This window comes from Hypanus sabinus, chromosome X2 (assembly GCF_030144855.1).
Source record: "Hypanus sabinus isolate sHypSab1 chromosome X2, sHypSab1.hap1, whole genome shotgun sequence".
Lineage (NCBI taxonomy): Eukaryota > Metazoa > Chordata > Chondrichthyes > Myliobatiformes > Dasyatidae > Hypanus > Hypanus sabinus.
The window spans coordinates 3213039-3234803 of record NC_082739.1 but is presented as its reverse complement, the minus strand read 5'-3'; the positions used below and the strand labels follow the sequence as shown (position 1 = coordinate 3234803).

Below are 21765 nucleotides of genomic sequence, written 5' to 3'. Positions count from 1 at the left end.
AGTGAGAAAGAGGCAACATTAAAAGGCTTGCAGAATAAGGCAAATAATTATCAGATAAATATGAGTTGGTGCATTTTGGTAAGAAGAATAGAGAAATCACATTATATTCAGAAGGTAATGTTAGGTTGACGAACAAGGTGATGTTAGTGCAAGAATACAGCAACTATTAAAAGATGTGCAGAGATTACAGAGCCTGCAAATAAAGGGCACCTCGATAGCATAGTGGTTAGCACAATGCTATTGCGGCTTGGGGCGTCAGAGTCTGAAATTCAATTCTGGTCACCTTTTGTAAGGAGTCTCTGTACATCCTCCCTGTGGAAAGCGGGGTGTTTCCCCAGGCCCTCTCGTTTCCTCCCACAGTCCAAAGACATAACCGGGTAGGTTAATTAGTCATTGTAAATTGTTCCATGAATAGGTTAGGGTTAATCGGGCTTGCCGGGGGTCGGTGGGGCCGGGGGGGGGGGGCCTACTCCATGTTGTATTGCTAAATCACAAAAATAAACAAAGCATACTACCCTGTTAGAAACATATACAGAATGTTGAAGGAACTCAGCAGATCAGGAGATGAATTAATCTACTGACCCGTAGATCTTTGGAATGTGGGAGGAAACCAGAGCACCCAGAGGAAACCCATGTCATCATGGGGAGACCATACAAACTCCTTACAGATAGTGGTGGGAATTGAACACAGGTCGCTGCCATTGCATTACACGAACCATTACATTACTGTGCCACTTCTATGTGGTAAGAAAGAAAGAAAGTGAGGTAAGGATATACAAGCCAATCAGCCATTGTCAGTTTTGAAAATGACCAAGTATTTAAATCAAACAATTTTGTTGGTCATTTATCAAGCCATTGCTCAGTGCCTCGTGAAACATTTCACCTATCGAAACAAATCAAACATTTCGATGTCATTCCTGAAGAACATTAATAAAAACTGCTTTCTGAACCCATAGAGACACAAACTCAATATGAGTGAAAGGAGTTTTATTGCAACCAAAAATAGGTGAACTACCAAAGGAGTAATCATGCTCAGAAATAAAATCAACATAATTGTCCAGATAAACAAACGGGGAAGTCATAAGAAACCATTTACTGAAACAATATATACAGTGCAATTGCTAGACAATATAACCAACAGAAGAAGCTTCAGAGAAACCAGCTCATTTGAACCACAGATTCCCATATAAACTAAAAGACCAGAAGCTAAAATTGAAATTGTTTGCTTTAATTGGTCAGTAATAGAAGTAGAAGAGTCTTATTTTATTTTTTCTCTTTTTCTTAATTGATATAACATACTAATTTGGCAATGAATAACCCCAAGAGAATGCAAACTCAAATGATTAAGGTCAAGTCAGTTCAGTTTGGTCGGGTTAGTAACACAGATTGTAGGGGATACCTGTTAAACCCCTGTCACGTCCAGCTGCTGCAGTGAGATGTTCAATCCATACATAATCTCTCCTATTTAATAGATTTTGAACAGAAGACAACAATTTTGACTTTGCAATCAGTCTAAGGACATGTTTACTTCTTTTTAGGTATATGTGCAACTCTTATAACTAAACACAAGGAAATCTGCAGATGCTGGAAATCCAGAGCAACACACACAAAATGCTGGAGGAACTCAGCAGGTCAGGCAGCATCAATGGAAATGAATAAACTTTTGATGTTTCAGGCCAAGACCCCCCTTCAAAACAGGAAAGGAAGAGGGAAGACACCCAAATAAAAAGGTGGAGGGAGGCTAGCTAGAAGATGATAGGTGAAACCAGGTGGGTAGGAAAAGTCAAGGGCTGGAGAAGAAGGAATCTGACAGGAGAGCAGAGTGGATCATAGGAGAAAGGGAAGGAGGAAGAGACCCAGGGGAAGTAATAGGTAGGTGAGAAGAGGTAAAAGGTCAGAGTGGGAAATAGAAGAGTGGGGGGGGGGGGCTGCCCAGATGGAATACAAGTGATGCTTCTCCACTCTCAGGGTGACCTCATCTCAGCACAAGAGGAGGCCATGGATTGACATATTGGAATGGGAATTGGAATTAAAATCTTTGGCCACCTGAAGTCCTGCTTGTGGTGGATGGAGCAGAGATGCTCAATGAAGCGGTCCCCCAATTTACAACGTGTCTCACCACTGTTGAGGGGGCCACATTGGGAGCTCTGGGCACAATAGACAACTCCTGCAGATTCGCAGGTGAAGTGTTGTCTCACCTGGAAGGACTGCCTTATAACTCTAGTTGTGTTTTAATATCCTTTACTCAGTTGGTGCAAGGAAACATATCTTTGCACTAATTTTGAGTAATGCCTTCAAAAATGTTCAAACATGTATTTTGGATTGTCATTTATTTATAATAATACTCAATTTCATTCATAAAATGCTTTTATTGCATATTATTTGTTTTTCACAATGATTTTGAACTTAATAAGCAACTTGAGTGTTTTCTCAAAATGCTGGAGGAACTCAGCAAGTCAAGCCGCACATATGGAAATTCCTAAATATTTTGACACTGAATAAACAGTCGATGTTTTGGCTCGAGACCTTTCATCAGGATTGGAAAGGAAGGAGGAAGAAGCCAGAATAGGTGGTGGAGGGAAAGGAGTACAAGTTGGTGGTGATAGATTAAAACCAGGTGAGGGGAAGATAGGTAGGTGGGGGAAGAAGACGATGTGAGAAGTTGGGAGGTGATAGGTGGAAGAGGTAAAGGATTGAAGAAGGAGGAATCTGAAAGGGGAGGAGAGTGAACCAGGGAGAAGGGAATGAGGAAGGGAACCAGAGGGAGGTGATGGGCAGGTGAGGGTTCTCAGCTCAAAACATCAACTGAGTATTGTACTCTTATTTTGTGTCTGCTGCTCTGGATTTCCAGCATCTGCAGAATCTTGTGTGTTTTTCTTGCTCACAGGTTGAGGGCATTGCTGACTAGTGTTTATTTCTATCACTGAACTGAGGAAGTTTCTAGGAGCAGTAGGCTCATAAGAAGATTGGCATATTTCTTTTTGTATAGATTAACAGCTTTCATTTAGGGCTTTAGAGCTATTTGATAGTTTCACGGTTACCATTTCTGGGAATAGATTTATAAACATTAAAGAAAGATGAGCTTTATTTGTCCACTGTATATTGAAACAGAGTGAGATGTGTTGTTTTACATCAAATCAATCAATGAGTATTGTGCTGTGATCACACCTCTGGCACCAACATAGCATGGCCACAACTCACTAACCCTAACCGTTCATCTTTGGAAGGTAGAAGGAACCTGGAGCACCTGGAGGTAAGCCACGCGGTCACAGGGAGAATATAAAAGTCCTTACACACTGCAGTGGGAATTGAACTCCGATCAGTGATCACTGGTGCTGTAAAGTGATCCGTTAGCTGCTACGTTAAATTCCAAATTTATTTAATTACTTGAATTTAAAATTCCACATTTGCCAAGGTAGGATTCACATCAGCTGGACAAACGGCCCAGAGGTCTGCCAGTAACTACGCCACCATCCACCATTCACTCAAGAAGGCAGTGACTTTGACATCAGCCGTAGCTCACGTTCCGTTCCACATTGACTTTACTTCTCAGTTCCTTAACCTTCTCACTGATCTGGCAGAGTCCCTATAAAAGAAAACACATTCAATTGCTTTCATCATTTTGGAAGGAATTTTTACATGAATGTTTCAGACTTAATATCAATTACAATAATTTAAAATGACTTTCTATTTTCCTTAAAGAAAATTGTCTCTATGTGAATTTTTACTCACCTTGTGGCACGTTGCTAGGCTGCTTGTAGCTTTTACAAGGAGGCAGTTCAGGGGCTATCGCTAGGACCTCAGTTTTCTGATACACTGAATCAAGTACTGCATTACAGCCAAATTCCTATAGAGAGGCAAAGTCCAACATTAGTAGTTTCACTGAGTTATATTTATGTCGGAGGGGACGGGTGAGCTCACTTTAGGAAGGTGAAGCATCTTCCATAGCCTCTCCTTTCCAGGCGTGCTGATTGCAGGCCTGTACAGACCAGAATGATTGCTGTCATATATATGTCAGTGGGCCTGCTTCCATGTTGGATGGGTCTTTGACCGAGGCTCTCACAAGGGCTGAACAAGTCACTAGTTTATTTGCTAACAGTTGCATTCACACTGATTGGACTATGAGGATGTCAAATAACCTATGTCAGTGCCTAGTGACACAGTAGAATTCTATTCTAGTATACGGTAGAATTTAAATATATACAGTATGTCAGTGAATGTGTGTTACTAACCTATGTGCCTTACATTTAATTAAGGAACAAGATCATAAGACATAGGAGCAGAATTAGACCATTTGACCCATTGAGTCAGCTCTGTCATTCCATCATGACTGATTTATTATCCCTCTCACCCACATTCTCCTGCCTTCTTCCTGCAACCTTTGACACCCTGATTAATCAAGAACCTATCAACCTCCAATGGCATGTCCTGCACAGCCATCTCTGGTAATGAATTCCCGATTCACCACTCTCTGGCTAAACTTCTCCTACTTCTGTTCGAAATAAACGTCCGTCTATTCTGAGGCTGTGCCATCTGGTGGTCCCAGACTCCCCCACTATAGGAAACATCCTCTCCACATCCACTCTATCTGTGTCCTCTGGTCCCAGACTCCCCCACTATAGGAAACATCCTCTCCACATCCACTCTATCTGTGTCCTCTGGTCCTAGACTCCCCCACTATAGGAAACATCCTCTCCACATCCACTCTATTTGTGTCCTCTGGTCCTAGACTCCCCCACTATAGGAAACATCCTCTCCACATCCACTCTCTCTGTGTCCTCTGGTCCTAGACTCCCCCACTATAGGAAACATCCTCTCCACATCCACTCTATCTGTGTCCTCTGGTCCTAGACTCCCCCACTATAGGAAACATCCTCTCCACATCCACTCTATCTGTGTCCTCTGGTCCTAGACTCCCCCACTATAGGAAACATCCTCTCCACATCCACTCTATCTGTGTCCTCTGGTCCTAGACTCCCCCACTATAGGAAACATCCTCTCCACATCCACTCTATCTGTGTCCTCTGGTCCTAGACTCCCCCACTATAGGAAACATCCTCTCCACATCCACTCTATCTGTGTCCTCTGGTCCTAGACTCCCCCACTATAGGAAACATCCTCTCCACATCCACTCTATCTGTGTCCTCTGGTCCTAGACTCCCCCACTACAGGAAACATCCTCTCCACATCCACTCTATCTGTGTCCTCTGGTCCTAGACTCCCCCACTATAGGAAACATCCTCTCCACATCCACTCTATCTGTGTCCTCTGGTCCTAGACTCCCCCACTATAGGAAACATCCTCTCCACATCCACTCTATCTAGCCTTTCAATATTCAATAGGTTTCAATACGATAACCCCCCACCCCCATTTTTGAGGCCCAAAGTCATCAAGCATACATTAACTCTTTCATTCTCGGAATCATTCTCATGAACCTGAGAATGTATCTCTTACTTAGCTAATGTAAGATTCTTTTGCAATAAAGAATATTAAAATACTAAGCGTAAGATAAGAAAAGCTCTCGGCTAAATCAAGACACTGAATTTCATCAAGTGTTTCTGCTCTGGTTTTATTGAATATAACATACCTTGCGAGTAATGGTTCTCATTTTACCAACATGATCATAAAGCAAATTCAGGACTTCAGTGTCATTTTCTTCCTCTGCCAAATGGATGATACTTTGTCCATTCATATCCTTTAGGGAAAGAAGACATCATTCAGATGTGTGACATTCCTTAATGGTTTTCCTTTTATCCCTCACCTTGTCCCCCAAGGGTGCTGGCCAGTTTTCCATTTGGGTGCTAGCAATTTGTATATTGTCACTCAGCTGTGACACCATTTACATCAGAAGCCAGTCTGCTTTGCACACGGCACCACCCTGTCAAGGTCTGCAGAGGACTAGAATATAAAAGCAAGGATGTAATTCTGAGGCTTGAAAAGGCACTGGTCAGACCACATTGGAGTATTGTGAGTAGTTTTGAGCCCCTTAATCTAAGAAAGGGTGTGCTGGCATTGGAGAGGGTTAAGAGGAGTTTAATAAGAGAGATCCCAGAAATGAAAGGGTTAATATATGAATGTTATTCAATGGCTCTGGGCCAGTACTCACTGGAGTTTAGAGGAATGGTAGGGGAATCTCAATGAAACCTATCAAATATTGATGGACCGAGATAGAGTGAATTTGGAGAGGAAGTTTCCTATAGTGGGTCAGTCCAGGACCGGAGGGCACAGCCTCAGAATAGAAGGACAACCATTTAGAGCAGAGATGAGGAGGAATTTCTATAGCCAGAAGATGGAGGAATCCATTGCCACAGCCAGCTGCAGAGGCCAAGACACCGCTATATTTAAGACAGAGATTGATAAGTTCTTGATTAACCAGGATGTCAAAGATTACAGGGAGAAGGCAGCAGAATGGGATTGAGAGGGAAAGTAAGTCAGCCATGATGGAACAGTGGAGCAGACCTGATGGCCAAATGGCCTAATTCTGACCCTGTTTTATAATCTTCTGCTTGCAATCTCGATCCCTGTGCAAGTCTCTTTTATTTACATTCTTTATGTGAAACTGTATTTCTGGCATGGCTCTATTGTTACGCCTGTGCCCCAACTCTGAGGGGCCGAGAGGTGCAGAATGGCCCCCTGCTTTTTGAGAATCGCAGGATCGCTATTGGTTTGGGTCAGGAGACCCAGGAATTGAGAGAAAGACATGCAGAATCCACAAAGAGGTTGGAATGTCCTGGCCCCTCCGCGATACAAAGCCACGGGAAGCGGCCATTGTCTCTTGGAGATGGAATTGTGTATTGAGTACTGTGCTTTGTGGAAGCCCTCAGGCAACGTGGGCTGGTTGGGGGATGGCATCATTCCACCCTGAGTGACATCTGAGACCCCATGAGTGGGGATAAAAGAGGGTCTGGGGAACGGCCCCTTTAGATGCACCAGAAGAAACGCTAGAAATCCTGTAACAGTGAAACAGCGACAGCCGGTGGAAAGCCCACGTGCGTCCTTTTCCATTTGCCTCGGAATTGGTGGGCCTTACCACGGAAGAACGGCTTTAGCTAACACAAAGGAGAAATCAGCCCCAACGACTCTCGAAGGATTGACATCATAAAAGGAATGGGCAAGTTTTAAAACTCTCTCTCTTGACTCCAACCAAAGGTTGCAGCCTGCAGCTTGAATGAACTAAAGTGACTTTTATATTTCCATTGGACAATACATTATCCCCTAGACAACGATAGAGCTATTTCTTATTGATTATACCCGCACTTTTAGATTTAGTATTGACGACGTATATTATCTGTATGTTTGCATTGATATTATTTTTGTGTATTTTTATCAATAAATACTGTTAAAAATAGTACCATCAGACTTCAATGGACCTCTCTATCTTTGCTGGGAAGTGACCCAGTTATGGGGTACGTAACACTATTCATAATGAACTGAAATAGAATGCATGCTATTGGACTTCAAATGCCTTTATGCATCCAATTAGCAGTCAGATCCAGTCAAGTTGAGCTTATTGTGATGTGCACAAGTATAGTGAGGTACAAGTACAATGATAAACTTGCTTGCAGCTGCATCATAGGCATGTAGATCCAGACAGAAACACAAAGTATAAATTATACAAGACAGTGAAAAGAAAAAGACTGCAAAACAAGATCTTTTGCAAATAAAGTGGAGGGACAAGTCCATGGTAGTGCAAGAGATGGTCCATAGTTGGCGATGTGAGATTAGGGTTGCGCAAGTATCTGATGGTTGTCGGGCAGGAATCAAAACATTTATTTCCCAAATCAATTAATCAGAATCATATTTATTATCACTCACACATGTTGTGAAATTTGTTGTTTTGCGACAGCGGTACAGTGCAATACATAAGTAGTTACAAGAAATTACAATGAGCGTTATAAAAGATAATTAAGTAGTTTAAAAAGAGGAAAATTGTGAGGAAGTGTTCATGGACCGTTCAGAAATCCGATGGAGGGGAAGAAGCTGTTCCTAAAATGTTGAGTGTATCTTCAGGCTCTTGTACTTCCTCACTGATAGTAGCAATGTGAAGAGGGCATATTCTGGATGGTAGGGGGTCTGTAATGATGTATGTTATTTTCTTGAAGCATTGTCTTTGAAAGTGTCCTCAATGTTGAGGCAGCTTGTGCCCGTGGAGCTGGTAGAGTTTACAACCCTCTGTAGCTTTATCTGATCCTGTGCATTGGAGCCTCCATATCGGACAGTGATGTAACCAGTCAGAATGTTCTCCACGGTACATCTGTAGAAATTTGCTGCAGTCTTTGGTGACATACAAAATCTCCTCAAACTCCTGATGAAATATACTCACTGGTGTATCTTGTTCATAATTGACCCCCACCTGTAAGACTGTTTGAGACAACTTCTTTTTTATTTTTTCTTACTTCTCTTCAAATATTTGTCTATTTGTGCACTTGTAATGCTACTGTGACACTGTAATTTCTTTTGGGATCAATAAAGTATCTCTCTATCAATATGTTGGTTTCAAATACTGGACGTCAATATGTGCTACACAAGCACAAAAGGGTAAAATTTAGTTTTTTTGTCATTGTCCCATCGAGATCTACAAGGCCTAGTTCCTTGGGTCTCCCATTACTTTTCTGTCTCCACTTTGAAGAACCCCTTAAAAACCACCCTTTTAGCCTGTTTTTTAGTTCTGCCTCATGTAGAGGGATGTAAAATTTTATTTATATGCGCCTATGAAGCATCTTGGTAAGTTTATTGAAATACAAGATGTTATATGATCTACTTCTCAGCTGTTAAGGTACTATTCATAAAGTGTAAAATTACATTGACAACCAATCCCAAATTTATTGTTAAATAAAAATCATAATAGATTAAGCTTAGACTTGACTTCCCGAATGAAGGCGTTGACACTAGTCCATCCCATCAGATTTTGTATCCTGTCTCCGGAGGCCTGTTTGGGGTTCAGCGACTGTCTGTGCATGTGAGTGGGTGGGAGGAGGAAAGGGGCTTGATTTGCCCCGGTTGTGTTCTGTTGTTGCTGCTGCTGCTTGTGTTGTTCTGCCAAACATTGTGAACGTGCTACGTTAGCACTGGAATGTGTGGAGACCTTGTGGGCTGCCCCCAGCACATCCTTGGGTGTGTTGGTTGTTAACACAAAAAATGTATTTCACTGAATGTTTTGATGTAAATAAATGGACCCGAGTCTAGAGAATAAACTTATATGGTTTCTCGCTCTGGCCCTGTTATATATTCAATGATAAGCTACTTCCATGGAATCCAATGGAATACATTTCTGAGAACTTTCAGTTAAAATGCCACGATGTGGCACCTTCCGTACCTGCAAGGAAATAGAGGATCCCATCCTCAGCAGGCATCGCAACCCATCCAGGAGCTGCTCCTTTCTCAACGCCATGAACCTCTGCATGTCACTGCCCATCTCCGAGTTCTCAAACTCCTTTACTGATGCAATGTGAGCCAACATTACATAGTGTAATGGGGTCAGATCTTTAAACCAAAGACAACAGCTTGTTACTCACACTTACTGAAATTAGTCATACCTAGAATCTTTGATGATATACCAAATCTCCTCAGACTTCTAATGAGCTTGCATGCCCTCTTCCTAATTACATCGATATGTTGGTCTCAATATACTGGACATCAATACACTGTCCATGAGCACAGTGAGGTACAGCTAGTAAGTCCCCAGCACAACCCTCATTGACCTGATTTGACGTACATGTGACAAATGCATTCAGTGGCCAGTTTATTAGGTACACCTATACACCTGCTCAGTAATGCAAATATCTAATCAGCCAATCTTGTGGCAGCAACTGTTGTAACATGTAGTTATTTGAGTTACTGTCACCTTCCTGTCAGCTTGAACCAGTCTGGCCATTCTCCTCTGACCTCTCTCATTAACGAGGTGTTTTCACTCACAGAACTGCTGCTCACTGGATGTTTTTTTGTTTTTCACACCACTCTCTGTAAACTCCAGAGACTGCTGTGTGTGAAAATCCCAGGAGATCAGCAGTTTCTGAGATACTCAAATCACCCCATCTGGCACCAATAATCATTCCACGGTCAAAGTCACTCAAATCACATTTCTTCCTCATTCCACAATCTATAATCATTCCACAGACAAAATCACCTCTGGAAGAGGATGGTGCCAGTGAACAATGCTACCCTGGCAACGTTCTCCAGGTGACCCATAAACTTTTTTTTTCCACTTCTTTTCTGTCTTTTCCTTTTAGCTGTGGTCCTGATACTGTTGGAGCCTGTGATATGCAGTTTGATGGTGTGTTTGCAGGCTGATTGAGCGATCTTGTGTTTTGCTGCCTCCAAGGAGGTTCCTGTAGGTGAGTGGCCTTGAGGCCAAGAAGCTTAGAGACAGGGCACGAGCCCTTGATCAACTTAATTCTCACTGATCAAAGTGTTGGGGAAGATTGAAAACATTGAGGTGAGTGTGAAAACGAGCGGTTGTTCAGGACTGTCTACCAGCCTCTTGCTTGCTGCTGCCAGAGGAAGGTGGCTGCGTGTGATGGTCTCTCTTTCTCTCTCCCTGATGCTGTCTGAGGATGCTACAGGAGTTCTGGGTCTGCAGTTTGTGGATTGGGCTGTAGCTCCTGGTCACTCCTATTTCGTTGCTACTTTGCTAAATTTGGGTGACTTTGAATCGAGGCAGATAACAACACTGAGCTGAAATGAATGTGGACTCTTTCGATGTTGTGTTTTATACTCTGCCATTTTGCCCGTTCTTTCTTGTTGCTGTTTGCGCAATTTGTTTTTTGCACGTGGGGGGGTTTATGCCATTGTTGCTGTTTGCGCGATTTGTTTTTTGCACTTGGGGGGGGGTTTGATGCCATTGGTTTTTTTTGCACGTGGGGGGGTTTATGCCATTGTTGCTGTTTGCGCGATTTGTTTTTTGCACTTGGGGGGGGGTTTGATGCCATTGGTTTTTTTTGCACGTGGGGGGGTTTATGCCATTGTTGCTGTTTGCGCGATTTGTTTTTTGCATGTGGGGGGGGTTTGATGCCATTGTTGCTGTTTGTGCGATGTTTTTTGCATGCGGGGAGGGGCTGATGTTCTCATTGTCGTTCGTGCACTTTGTTTTTCTTTGGAATGGGGGTTTTAAGTTCTTGCTTCCATTTGTGCGATTTGTTTTCTTTGTGTGGCAGAGTTGATTTTTTTCTTTGAACAGGTTCCACGCCTTTCTTTGTTTTGTGGCTGTCTGTGGAAAGACAAATCTCAGGGTTGTACACTCCATGCATACTTTGAATCCTTTTGAATCACATTTCTTCCTGATTCTGACGTTTGATCTGAACAACTGAACTTGATGAACACTTCATGAACCTCGTAACCATGTCTGCATGCTTTTATGCATCGAGTTGCTGCCACATGGTTGGCTGATTAGATATTTGCATTAACGAGGTATACAGGGGTACCTAATAAAGTGGTTATTGAGCATAAAACTAATCTTATTTTAAGCATACATAGATTATCACGATCAACACAGTTGGTAAATTTAATCCAAACTGACTATAAATTATGTCACTGAAGATACACAGATCTAAAACTTACAATTATTGTCCCTGGCATCAATGTCAACATCTGTTCCATTCTTCATGGCCTTCTCTATTACCTGCAAAAATCAATAACGTCATTGTTGGATAAGTGTAGTAGAGGTATTAGGTAATCTGGAGCCAGGAGGTTTGCCTGGGGATCACATAGGAACGTAACGGCTAGAGTAACACTTTATTGCACCAGTGACCAGAGTTCAATTCCCACTGCTGCTTGTAAGGAGTTTGTACGTTCTCCCCCGTGACTGCGTGGGTTTTCTCCAGGTGCTCCAGTTTCCTCCCACATTCCAAAGACATATAGGTTAGTGTTAGTGAGTTGTAGGCATGCTACATTGGTGCTGGAAGCATAGCAACACTTGCGGGCTGCCCCAGCACATCCTCGGACTGTGTTGGTCGTTGACCTAAACGACACATTTCACTGGATGTACATGTGATAAATAAAGCAGGCCTCCTGCTGATGTACCTGTAAGACTTGTAGGAAGCCATTCTCTGCACACAGATGGATAGGAGTCTTCCCCAAAAAGTCTCTTTCATTGATCTGGGCTCCCAGTGAAATAAGATCATTAACCATTAGGTGCTGGTTTCGTTCCGCAGCTAAGTGTAGTGCAGTCTACGAAAACAATACAAGTAGAATCAGTACACGTGCAGCTCTGAATGACATCCCTCTTCTGATGAGTTCCCATTTCTCCCTATTACATCATTGTTTCAGTGGCCTCTCGTACAGAGCTTGTTAAGAATTGAAATATTTTCATGATTGTGTTAATACACTTGAAAATAGACCTGAAGCCCAGAGCCCACTCATTTTAAGACTACTTCCCATTCCAATACGTTGGTCCATGGTCACCTTGACTGCCAGGATAAGGCCACACTCAGGTTGGAGGAGCAACACCCATATTCCATCTAGGTGGTCTCCAGCTTGATAGCATGAACATTGATTTCTCTAACTTCCTTTAATGTCCCTCCCCCCCACCTTCTCTCATTTTCAATTTGCCATTGTGGCTCCCTTCTCTCCTCCTCACCTGCTTATCACCTCCCTCTGATACCCCACCTCCTTCACTTTCTCCCATGTTGTCTGACCTGCTGATTTCCTCCAGCATTTTGTGTGTGTTAAGATGAAGGGGATAATGTGCAATTTGGAAAATAGATTTCATTTAACACACAAGATATAATGTCTCTGTTTAAATTGGGTATTATAAATCTGTATGGCTCTTTTTAAGCTGATTATCAGTCTTGAATGAAGCTGAGTATTAGATTGCAGTAAACTTCAGTTTGCAGGAACTACTACTGTTACACTGTGATATTTACTGAAGGAATCAAGGTGCAATTATGCTTTTACAGATTAATCCACTTTTCATTTATGCTTTTTTAAAATCTCAGAGACATTAATACAAAAGGAGTCCTACAAGCTATTTCTGGAAAGGTAAAATAAAATATTACAAAACTTTTCAAAATCCTCAATCACTTACCTGATCAAGTTTTTCCCTCCCTCATTCCCTCTTCTATTCCCCATTCTAGCTTCCTTCTTCTCCTCACCAGCCTATCAACTACCCCGGTTCCCCTCCTCCTTCCGTTCCTCCCATGGTCAACTCTCCTCTCTTATTAGATTCCTTCTTTTTTAGCGCTTTACCTTTTTCCACCTATCCCCTCCCAGCTTCTTTCTCTATTCTCGCTCCCCCCACCCACCTGGTTCACCTATCACCTGCCAGCTTGTACTCCTCGCCCTCCCCCCTCCTTATTCTGGTTTCTGGCCCCTTCCATTCCAGTCCTGCTGAAGGGTCTTGCCCTGAAACATCAACTGCTTGTTCATTTTCATGGATGCTGCCTGACCTGCTGAGTCCCTCCAGGATTTTGTGTGTCACTTACCTGACCTCTGGAATCCTTTGCATCAATGCTAATCAAGTCAGACATCCGACAAGCTAACCCATAAGCTAGAGCTCTCTTCCCCTGAATGACAGCATAATGTAACAATCTATGAAAGCATCAAAAAAGAGTAGTTGGTTAGCAGGGTGACAAAGCACTGAAATAAGAAATACTGTAATTCAAATAAATTAGTTTTTCTGCAATAGTATGTAAATTGGTGTAAATTACATAGTGACATACAAAAGACTGGAGGAACTCAGCAGGTCTGGCAGCATCTGTGGACAGGAATAAACATTTCAAACTGAGACCCTTCATCAAGACGCCTGATGAATAAACATCGGCTCTTTATTCCTCTATAGATGCTGCCTGACCTGCTGAGTCCCTCCAGCATCTTGTGTGTTGCTGCTCTGGATTTTCAGCATCGTGTTTAGTAAAATTACATGCTTGGCAATTTTTCTTGTTACAATACTGCTAAATATATCTTGTGGTAGTTGACTCATCCATTTCCACTGAGATTATCTAAAATGATCATCAGATACACTGGTATTGACTTATCTCTCTTTTTTTAATGTTATGCACAAAAGCATAAGGAGAATCAGATTTCCTGGAAGAAATGGAATGCATCCAATACATGCTTATTTATATTCTGATCCATACCTGTTCCTTAGAAGTCACACAATGACTACTGTTCCACACTCTTGCCACCCTCTGACTAAAGAAGTGCCATCTCATTTTTCCCATAAACATTTCACCTTTCACCCTTAACCCATGACCTCTGGCTGTAGTCCCACCCAACTTCAGTAGAAAAAGCCTGCTTTTACCCTATCTATACCCCTCATAATTTTGTACACCTCTGTCAAATCTCCCCCATTATCCTACATACCAGGGAATAAAGTCCTAACCTATTCATCCTTTCCCTATAACTCAGTCCTCAAGTCATTGTAAAATTTCTCTGTACTTTTTCCAATATATTAGTACAAAGAGGAAACTGATTGAAGCACTGTTGCTGGATTTTTATGAGACAGCAAGTATGGAAGTGGGGTTCTTCCCTGCAGAGTGCTGCCCATCAGTTTCTGATGTACCCTGGTTTCAAGCAAAGGTCCTCTCAATGTACTTCTTAGGAAAATCTGAATAACTGGCACTCTACAGATGAAAATCAACAAACTATGATTCACTGTAGGACAGCGAACAAGGAAATCAACCTTAATCTAAATACAGAAAGACAAAATTAATTTTTATTTAGGTCTAACTGTGCCAGAATGGTAAATGTACAACATAAGGGTCAAATAATGAACACAAGATATTCTGCAGATGCTGGAAATCCAGAGCTGCTTAACCTGTTGAGTTTCTCCAGAATTTTGAGGGTCAAATAATATCTATCTTAAAATTCACGTTAGGGAAACCTATATTACTGTGAATGGCATGGCAAAATTATTTATAAATGATTATGATATTTAACTGGAATATTCACTAACAATAATACCCATTCCATAACTTTTGTACTAGGCTGGACAACAGATTTTTTTCTAGCCACCTATTTTTATTGCATTATATTCTGGTCAAAGAAGGAAGAAGGGCGTTGATGTGTGCTCAGAAGGAGCAGGGCAACTGAGCTTGCGTAGATTCAGAATGCATTCAAAAACTTTAACAAGCATCTAGACCATGGAGATGTTGCATCACAGCCAGGTATGAAAACACCAATGCCCAGGAATGGAAGAGTTCACAGAAAGTGGTGAATGTGGCACAGTTCATCACAGGCAAAGCCCTCCTCACTATTGCACTGCCACAAGAGAACAGGATCTATTGTCAAGTAACCCCAACATCCGGACCATGTTCTCTTCTTACTGCTGCTTTGGGCAGATGGTGGGTGTCACACCACCAGTTTCAGGAACAGTTATTACCCTACAACTATCAGGGCCCTGAGCCAGCATAGATTACTTCACTCACCTTAACTCTAAATTGATTTCAAAACCTATGGACTCACTTTCAAGGACTCTTCAATCATGTTTTCAGTATTATTTATTTGTTTCTTTTGTTTCTACATACGTTTTATTTTGCACATTGGTTGTTGTCAATCTTTATGAATAATTTTTTGTGGGTTCTATTGTGTTTCTTTATTTTCCTGTAAATGCCTGTAGGAAAATGAATCTCAAGGTGACATATACGGACTTTGATTATAAATTTACTTTGACTTGACCTTCAGCTAAATGTTTTTATCATTCATTGTATTCCTACCACCGGGATCAGACTGGCGTTACAGTAGTGTAGGGGTTAGCACGATGGTATTACACCTTGGGGCATTGAAGTTCTGTATGATCTCCCTGCAAAATGTGTGGGTTTCCTCTGGGTGCTCCAGTTTCCTCCTACAGTCCAAAGACATGTGGATTAGTGGGTTCATTGGTCAATGTAAATTGCCCTGTGATTAGGGTACGGTTAAATTGGTGGGTTGCTGGGCAATGCAGATCGTTAGCCAGAAGGGTCTATACCACACTGTATCACTAAATAAAATAAAATAAAAATAAATAACAGCTGTTGCTTAACTTACGTGTTGCCATACTTGTCTGCCGACAGGACGTCTTCAGGCGACAGGGCAACAAGGCTGCTCTCGATCTGTTGCAGTTGAAACTGGAAGAAAGACAATGCAGAGCTTTCTGGAAGATATTGCTGTTGAGAAGCTTCCAGTTCCAGAGTGGATCTGCTGCTCTGTGTATTACTCGATGCAGCCTGCCCTAACACTTTTGACTTTGGCAGTGGTGACTGAGGATGTGACAGATGTCTGGTGTTGTGAGGATAGCACTGATGCAGACAGAAAAGTTTGCCTTTCTCAGAATTGTCCACACAGCACTCTCTGGCAAAGGCTGCCAACCAGCCTGGTGAACGGTACCAAGACTCACATTCTGAAACTGAATAGGGTTTGTACGATGGAGAGACCAGATCTAGGCGGGCTGCATAACCCACGTTCTCATAACCCACGTTGTAGTGGAAGGCTGGGTTGTTAGCTTGTAGAACAGGGTGATGGTTTCTGGAGTGCAGGTCTCTGAGGCTGACAGGACAGCCCATGTAATACCTCTGAGGGCAATTAATTCCCTGATGGGGTTGCAGTCCCCCTTGCTTCAGATCTGTCTCCAAAACTTCCACCAAATCTTCCAACAAATCTTCAACATTTTTTGGAGGACAAACATTCATCTTTTTTGTCTGGAAAGATAAACAAAAGAGGAAGTCATTTGTTGATTCAGGAAATCTACCAGATTTAACAATATTAACATATCTTTAGCAAAACGAGGAGTTCAATAATGATGCAAATTATGTTATTAACATGAATGCGAATATCGTACAAATAACACATTGTGTTTTTCACTTCCTAAAAACAATTACGGGATTTCAAATTTCACTAGGGTAATTAAAACATTTGCATACAAGTTATATAAAAAAACAGAAAATAATAAAAAAGTAAACTTACTGATGAGTTCAAAGTAAATTTACTATCAAAGTATCTATATATCACCATACACTAATCTGAGATTCATTTTCTTGTAGGCATTCACCATAAAACAAAGAAATATATTAGTAACATTGAAAAACTACACATAAACAAATACAAACAACCTACGTGCCGAGGAAGACAAAATGGGCAAATAAATAAACAAACAAATAATGCTGAGACTATGAGTTGTAGAGTCACTGTTCATCAAGGTGGTTCTGATGACACACAAAGCTTTGCGGGCCGTTTACAAGTCTTCGAGATGGAGGAAAACATAAGCTTGTTCTCTCACTATAAGGATTTGCCTGACTGTTTCGGTACATGGATTGCTGCTGAACCCTTACCCTGATGACACATGCTGAGTTACCACGAGGAACAGAAAGGGTTACATGTTACTAAGTTGAGCAAGATACTCGACTACAGAAAGAAAGACATGAAGGTACTGCTATGCAGTCAAACACAAGCTAGGGAGGCATGGACAGAGTGGACAGCCAGACTCTTCTCCAAGGGATGGTAATGGCTAGTATAAAGGGGCATAATCTTAAGATGATTGGAGGGATGTCAAAGTTTTTTTTAAAATACAGAATCAGGTTTAATATCACTGATATGTCATGAAACTTGTTTTGTGACAGCAGTACAGTGCAAGACATAAAAACGGTGACCCTGGTAAAGCTCAGCAACTACTTTCCGGCAGCAAACATAACAAAGAAAAGAATTAAATACTTTACAACGCACACAAAATGCTGGAAGAACTCAGCAGGCCAGGCAGCAGCTATGGAAAAAGAACAGCCAATGTTTCTGGCCGAGACCCTTCTTTAGGACTAAAAGTGAAGGGAGAAGACACCAGAATAAAAAGGTGGGGAGAGGGGAAGGAGGGTAGCTGGAAGGTGATTGGTGAAGCCAAGTGGGTGGGAAAGGTCAAGGGCTGGAGAAGGAGGAATTTGATAGGAGAGCAGAGTGGACTGTAGGAGGAAAAGAAGATGACCCAGGGGAGGAGATAGGCAGGTGGGAAGAGATAAGCGCCGCAGAGTGGGGAACAGAACAAGAGGAGAGTGGTGAGGGATTTTTTTTTGAAATCAGAAGGATAAATCAATACTCATGCTATCTAGTTGGATGGTACCCAGACAGAATACAAACTGTTGCTCCTCCACCCTGAGGGTGGCCTCATTGTGGCACAAGAGGAGGCCATGGACTGACATGCCCGAACGGGAATGGGGATTGGAATTGAAATGCTGGGGGACACCAGGAAGTTACGCTTCTGGTGGATGGAGTGGAGGTGTTCAGTGAAGCGGTCCCCCAGTTTACAACGGGTCTCACCAATGTAGAGAATACGGCATCGGGAGCATTGGACACAAAAGACAACCCCAACAGATTTACAAGTGTTGCCTTGCCTGGAAGGACTGCTTGGGGCTCTGAGTGGAGGTGAGTGGGCAGGTGCGGCATTTTGGCTGCTTGCAGGGTTAAGTGTCGGAAGGGAGATTAGTGGGGAGGGACAAATGGCCAGGGGAATCACAGAGGGAGGGATTTCTGCAGAAAGCGGAGAAAGTGAGGGAAGGGAAATAAATATATGTTTGGTGGAAGGATCCCTTTGGAGAAGGCAAAAGTTGCGGAGTATGATGTGCTGGATGCAGAGGCTCACACTTTTCCTGGTAAATGATCACTGCAAACAATAGCCCATATCTTTCTTGTCGGAGTTGGGCTTTTGAGCCGCCTATACAACGTGGCAGGCTTTTTTGTGGTGTGAACTGAAGACAGTTGCAGCCTGGTGTGTACGGGCTGAATCAAGGTGGCAGGGCCTGGGCCTGAGAGCATGGAATGAGTCGATGTATGCCCATTGCTGGAGCAGACTTGGAAGCAAGTCAATGTGGCAGAACCAAGGCAAGGTGAGCAAAGGTGAGGCAAAGTCGAGGTGGAGTGAGGAAAGATCTGAGGTTTGCAACTCTGATCCATTTAAGTGCAGGGCTGAATTGGAAAAGCCGGTACAGTTCAAATCGAGGCGGTGGGGCTCAGGCCCGAGAGCAAATGGAAGCAGTGAGGCCCGGGTCCGAGAGCAAAGAACAACCCAAGATTTGGACAATTTAAGCTCCAGGCCAGGTCAGCTTGCTGCTCCAGTTTACTCATCTCTGTGCTGAACCGAGGCTGTGACCTGCAACTTATGGGCTGCTGAATCAGCTGCAGTGATGACTGGCTTCATATCTGTGACTCACTTTCATGAATTTCAGTTCTGAATGTGATTTGCTTTCTTTTATGCTTGAACATTTTTTCTCTCTCTTGGCACTGGATGTTTGATGATCTTTTTTTTTAAAAAAAAGGGTTTTACTGAGCTTCCTTGTTTTGTGGCTGCCTGTAAGGAGATGAATTTCAAGGTTGTGTATAGTATACATACTTTGATAATAAATACACTTTAAACTTTGAAGAAATATATTAAATAAGATCATAAGACATAGGAGCAGAATTAGGCCATTTGGCTCATCGAGTCTGCTCTGCCACTCCATCATGGCTGATCCTTCTTTTCCCCTGGCATACTGCTAGTGTCTTCCACAGTGAAGATGGACGCAAAATATTCATTTAGTTCATCAGCCATCTCCTTGTCCCCCATTATTATTTATCAGGCCTCATCTTCCAGCGGCCCTCTATCCACTCTCATCACTTTTTTATTTTTGACAAAATTGAAAACACTTCTACTATCCACTTTGATATTGTTTGCTAACTTGCTTTCATATTTCATCTTTTCCCGCCTAATAATTCTTTTAGTTGTTCTCTGCAGGTTTTTAAAAGCTCCCCAATCCTCTATCTTCCTGCTGTTTTTTGTTTTGTTGTATGCCTTATTTTTTCGCTCTTACATTAACTTCGACCTTCCTTGTCAGCCATGGTTGTACTAAAGTGGTGCCAAAAACAGCAAAAATAGTGTGTTAGTGTTCATGGGTTATTGATTGTGCATTCAGAGTGGTAAGTGCATTAGATACATTAGGGATATTTACAAGATTCTTAGATAGTCAATGGATGAAAGAAAAATGGAGGGTTATAGTCTTTGCTAGGGGAAGTGTTAGATTGATCTCAGAATAGCTTAAAAGGTCAGCACACATCACGGGCCAAATGGCCTGTACTGTTCTTTAATGTTCTATATTCTGTTTCCAACATTTTCTTTTTTTCATTAACTTTGAAGTTGTTAGCACTATCTCAACATCCATTATCGAAGATTACCACCATCCGGGCCATGCCATTTTCTTACAGTTAAGAATCAGATAGGAGATCCAGAATCCTGAAGTCCACCAGGTTCAGGAACAGTTACTTCTCTTCAACCATTTGATTCTTGGACCAGCTACCTCAGTACAGTAACAGTATGATCATTTTGCATTACAATGGACATTTCTTTTTGTTTTAATTGCATTCTTTCTTGCATAATTTATTACTTTTATATAATTAACATTTAAGTGATGTTTTTCTTATGAATTTTGTATTCTTAACATTATGTGCCTATTAAGTTACTTCGAGTAAGAATCCTGTACATTCATGTAAATAAAACATAGAATTCGCCCTTCAGTTCATGGCATTGTGCTACCCTTTAAACTTATCCTTCCCTCCCTCATAGCCATCCATTTTTCTTTCAGTCATGTGCCTATCTAAAACTCGATAATGTATCAGTGTCAGGCCTGCACATGCAAGCTCCTCCCAGTCTCAACCCAGCTAACAGCAGCCACCTGCCACTTGTTTCTAGCTCATGACCTGCAGCCTTTTTAAACCCAGCTCTCACCCACAATCCTTGTTCACTCAGATGAACCTGCCAGCCTCAACCAGTAACCCCTAGCCCTCAGTTACCTTGTGTAAATACCCATTCCCTCTTGTTTTATGGCCTCTTGTAGCTTGTTACTTTGCAGTTTGTTATTAAAATGATTGCTCACCACAAAGTTGGCTCTGCTGCTCAACTTTTGGGTCAAGCCTCTCCATTTCCTGACAATCTGCATCTACCACAAACCCTGGCAACACATTCCATATAGTCACCACTCTTTGTGTGGAAAAAAAAAACTTACCTATGACATTTCCCCCCCACCCCATGCTTTCCTCCAATCACCTTAAAATTATGCGCCCTCCTATCAGCCATTTCTGCTCTAGGAAAAAGTTTCTGACTGTCCACTTGATCTATGCTTCTTATCATCTTGTAAACCTCCATCAAGTTACTTCTCATCCTCTTTCATTCCAAACAGGAAAACCCTAGCTCACTCAACCTATCCAAGTAAGGTTCTAATTGAGACAGTGTGGTGAACTATGTGCCTGTCGGGACACGCCCCTGCTGACTGCTCCTGTGGCTCCTCCCACAGGCCCCTGTATAAAGGAGACCTGCGGCCTGACGCTCGGCCTCAGTCTCCAAGACCTTGTATGATAGACACTCACTCCTGGTTCCTTCTTCCAGTCAATAAAAGCCGATATCTCGCCTACGTCTCAGTGTGAGTTATTGATGGTGCATCAGACAGCATCCTGGTAAGTCTCTTCTGCATCCTCTCTAAAGCTTTCCCAACCTTCTTATAACCAGAACTGAACACAGGACTGCAAGTCTAACCAGAGATTTTTTTTATATAAGAAGAGCTGCAACATCACCTCGTAGAGCTTGAACACAATCCCCTGACTAATGAGGCCACCTTAACCAACCTATCAATTTGTGCTGGACCTTTGAGGGATCTGTGGATGTGAACCCCAAGATCCTTCTGTTCCTCCACACTGCTAAGAATCTTGCCATTAACCCTGTATTCTGCCTTCAAACTCGATGTTCCAAAGTGAATCACTTCAAACTTTTTCAAATTGCTCTTCATCTGCCACTTCTCAGCTCAGCTCTGCAGTTTATCATTGCTCCATTGTAAGCTAAAAAATCTT

The 21765-nt window shown here is 42.2% G+C and overlaps 1 protein-coding gene across 4 annotated transcripts in view; it reads right to left on the bottom strand.

Annotated features, from left to right (window-relative positions):
* Positions 1–21765, bottom strand: part of zgc:113279 (uncharacterized protein LOC553749 homolog) — a 46082-nt gene that overhangs the window by 13512 nt on the left and 10805 nt on the right. For 2 of the 4 annotated variants that reach the window (XR_009509065.1, XR_009509066.1), the window contains exons 5-12: positions 15961–16610; positions 13419–13524; positions 12019–12165; positions 11557–11617; positions 9317–9483; positions 5588–5695; positions 3733–3847; positions 3388–3586 (exon numbers count right to left, since the gene is read on the bottom strand). Coding sequence is in view for 2 of the 4 variants with exons in the window: in XM_059956809.1 (XP_059812792.1) it covers positions 3567–3586; positions 3733–3847; positions 5588–5695; positions 9317–9483; positions 11557–11617; positions 12019–12165; positions 13419–13524; positions 15961–16610 (1374 nt within the window). In the remaining 2 variants the exon portion in view is untranslated. Of the gene's footprint in view, positions 1–1078; positions 3587–3732; positions 3848–5587; positions 5696–9316; positions 9484–11556; positions 11618–12018; positions 12166–13418; positions 13525–15960; positions 16611–21765 lie in introns of those variants that run through there. The other 2 variants (XM_059956809.1, XM_059956810.1) reach the window with 1 other exon arrangement.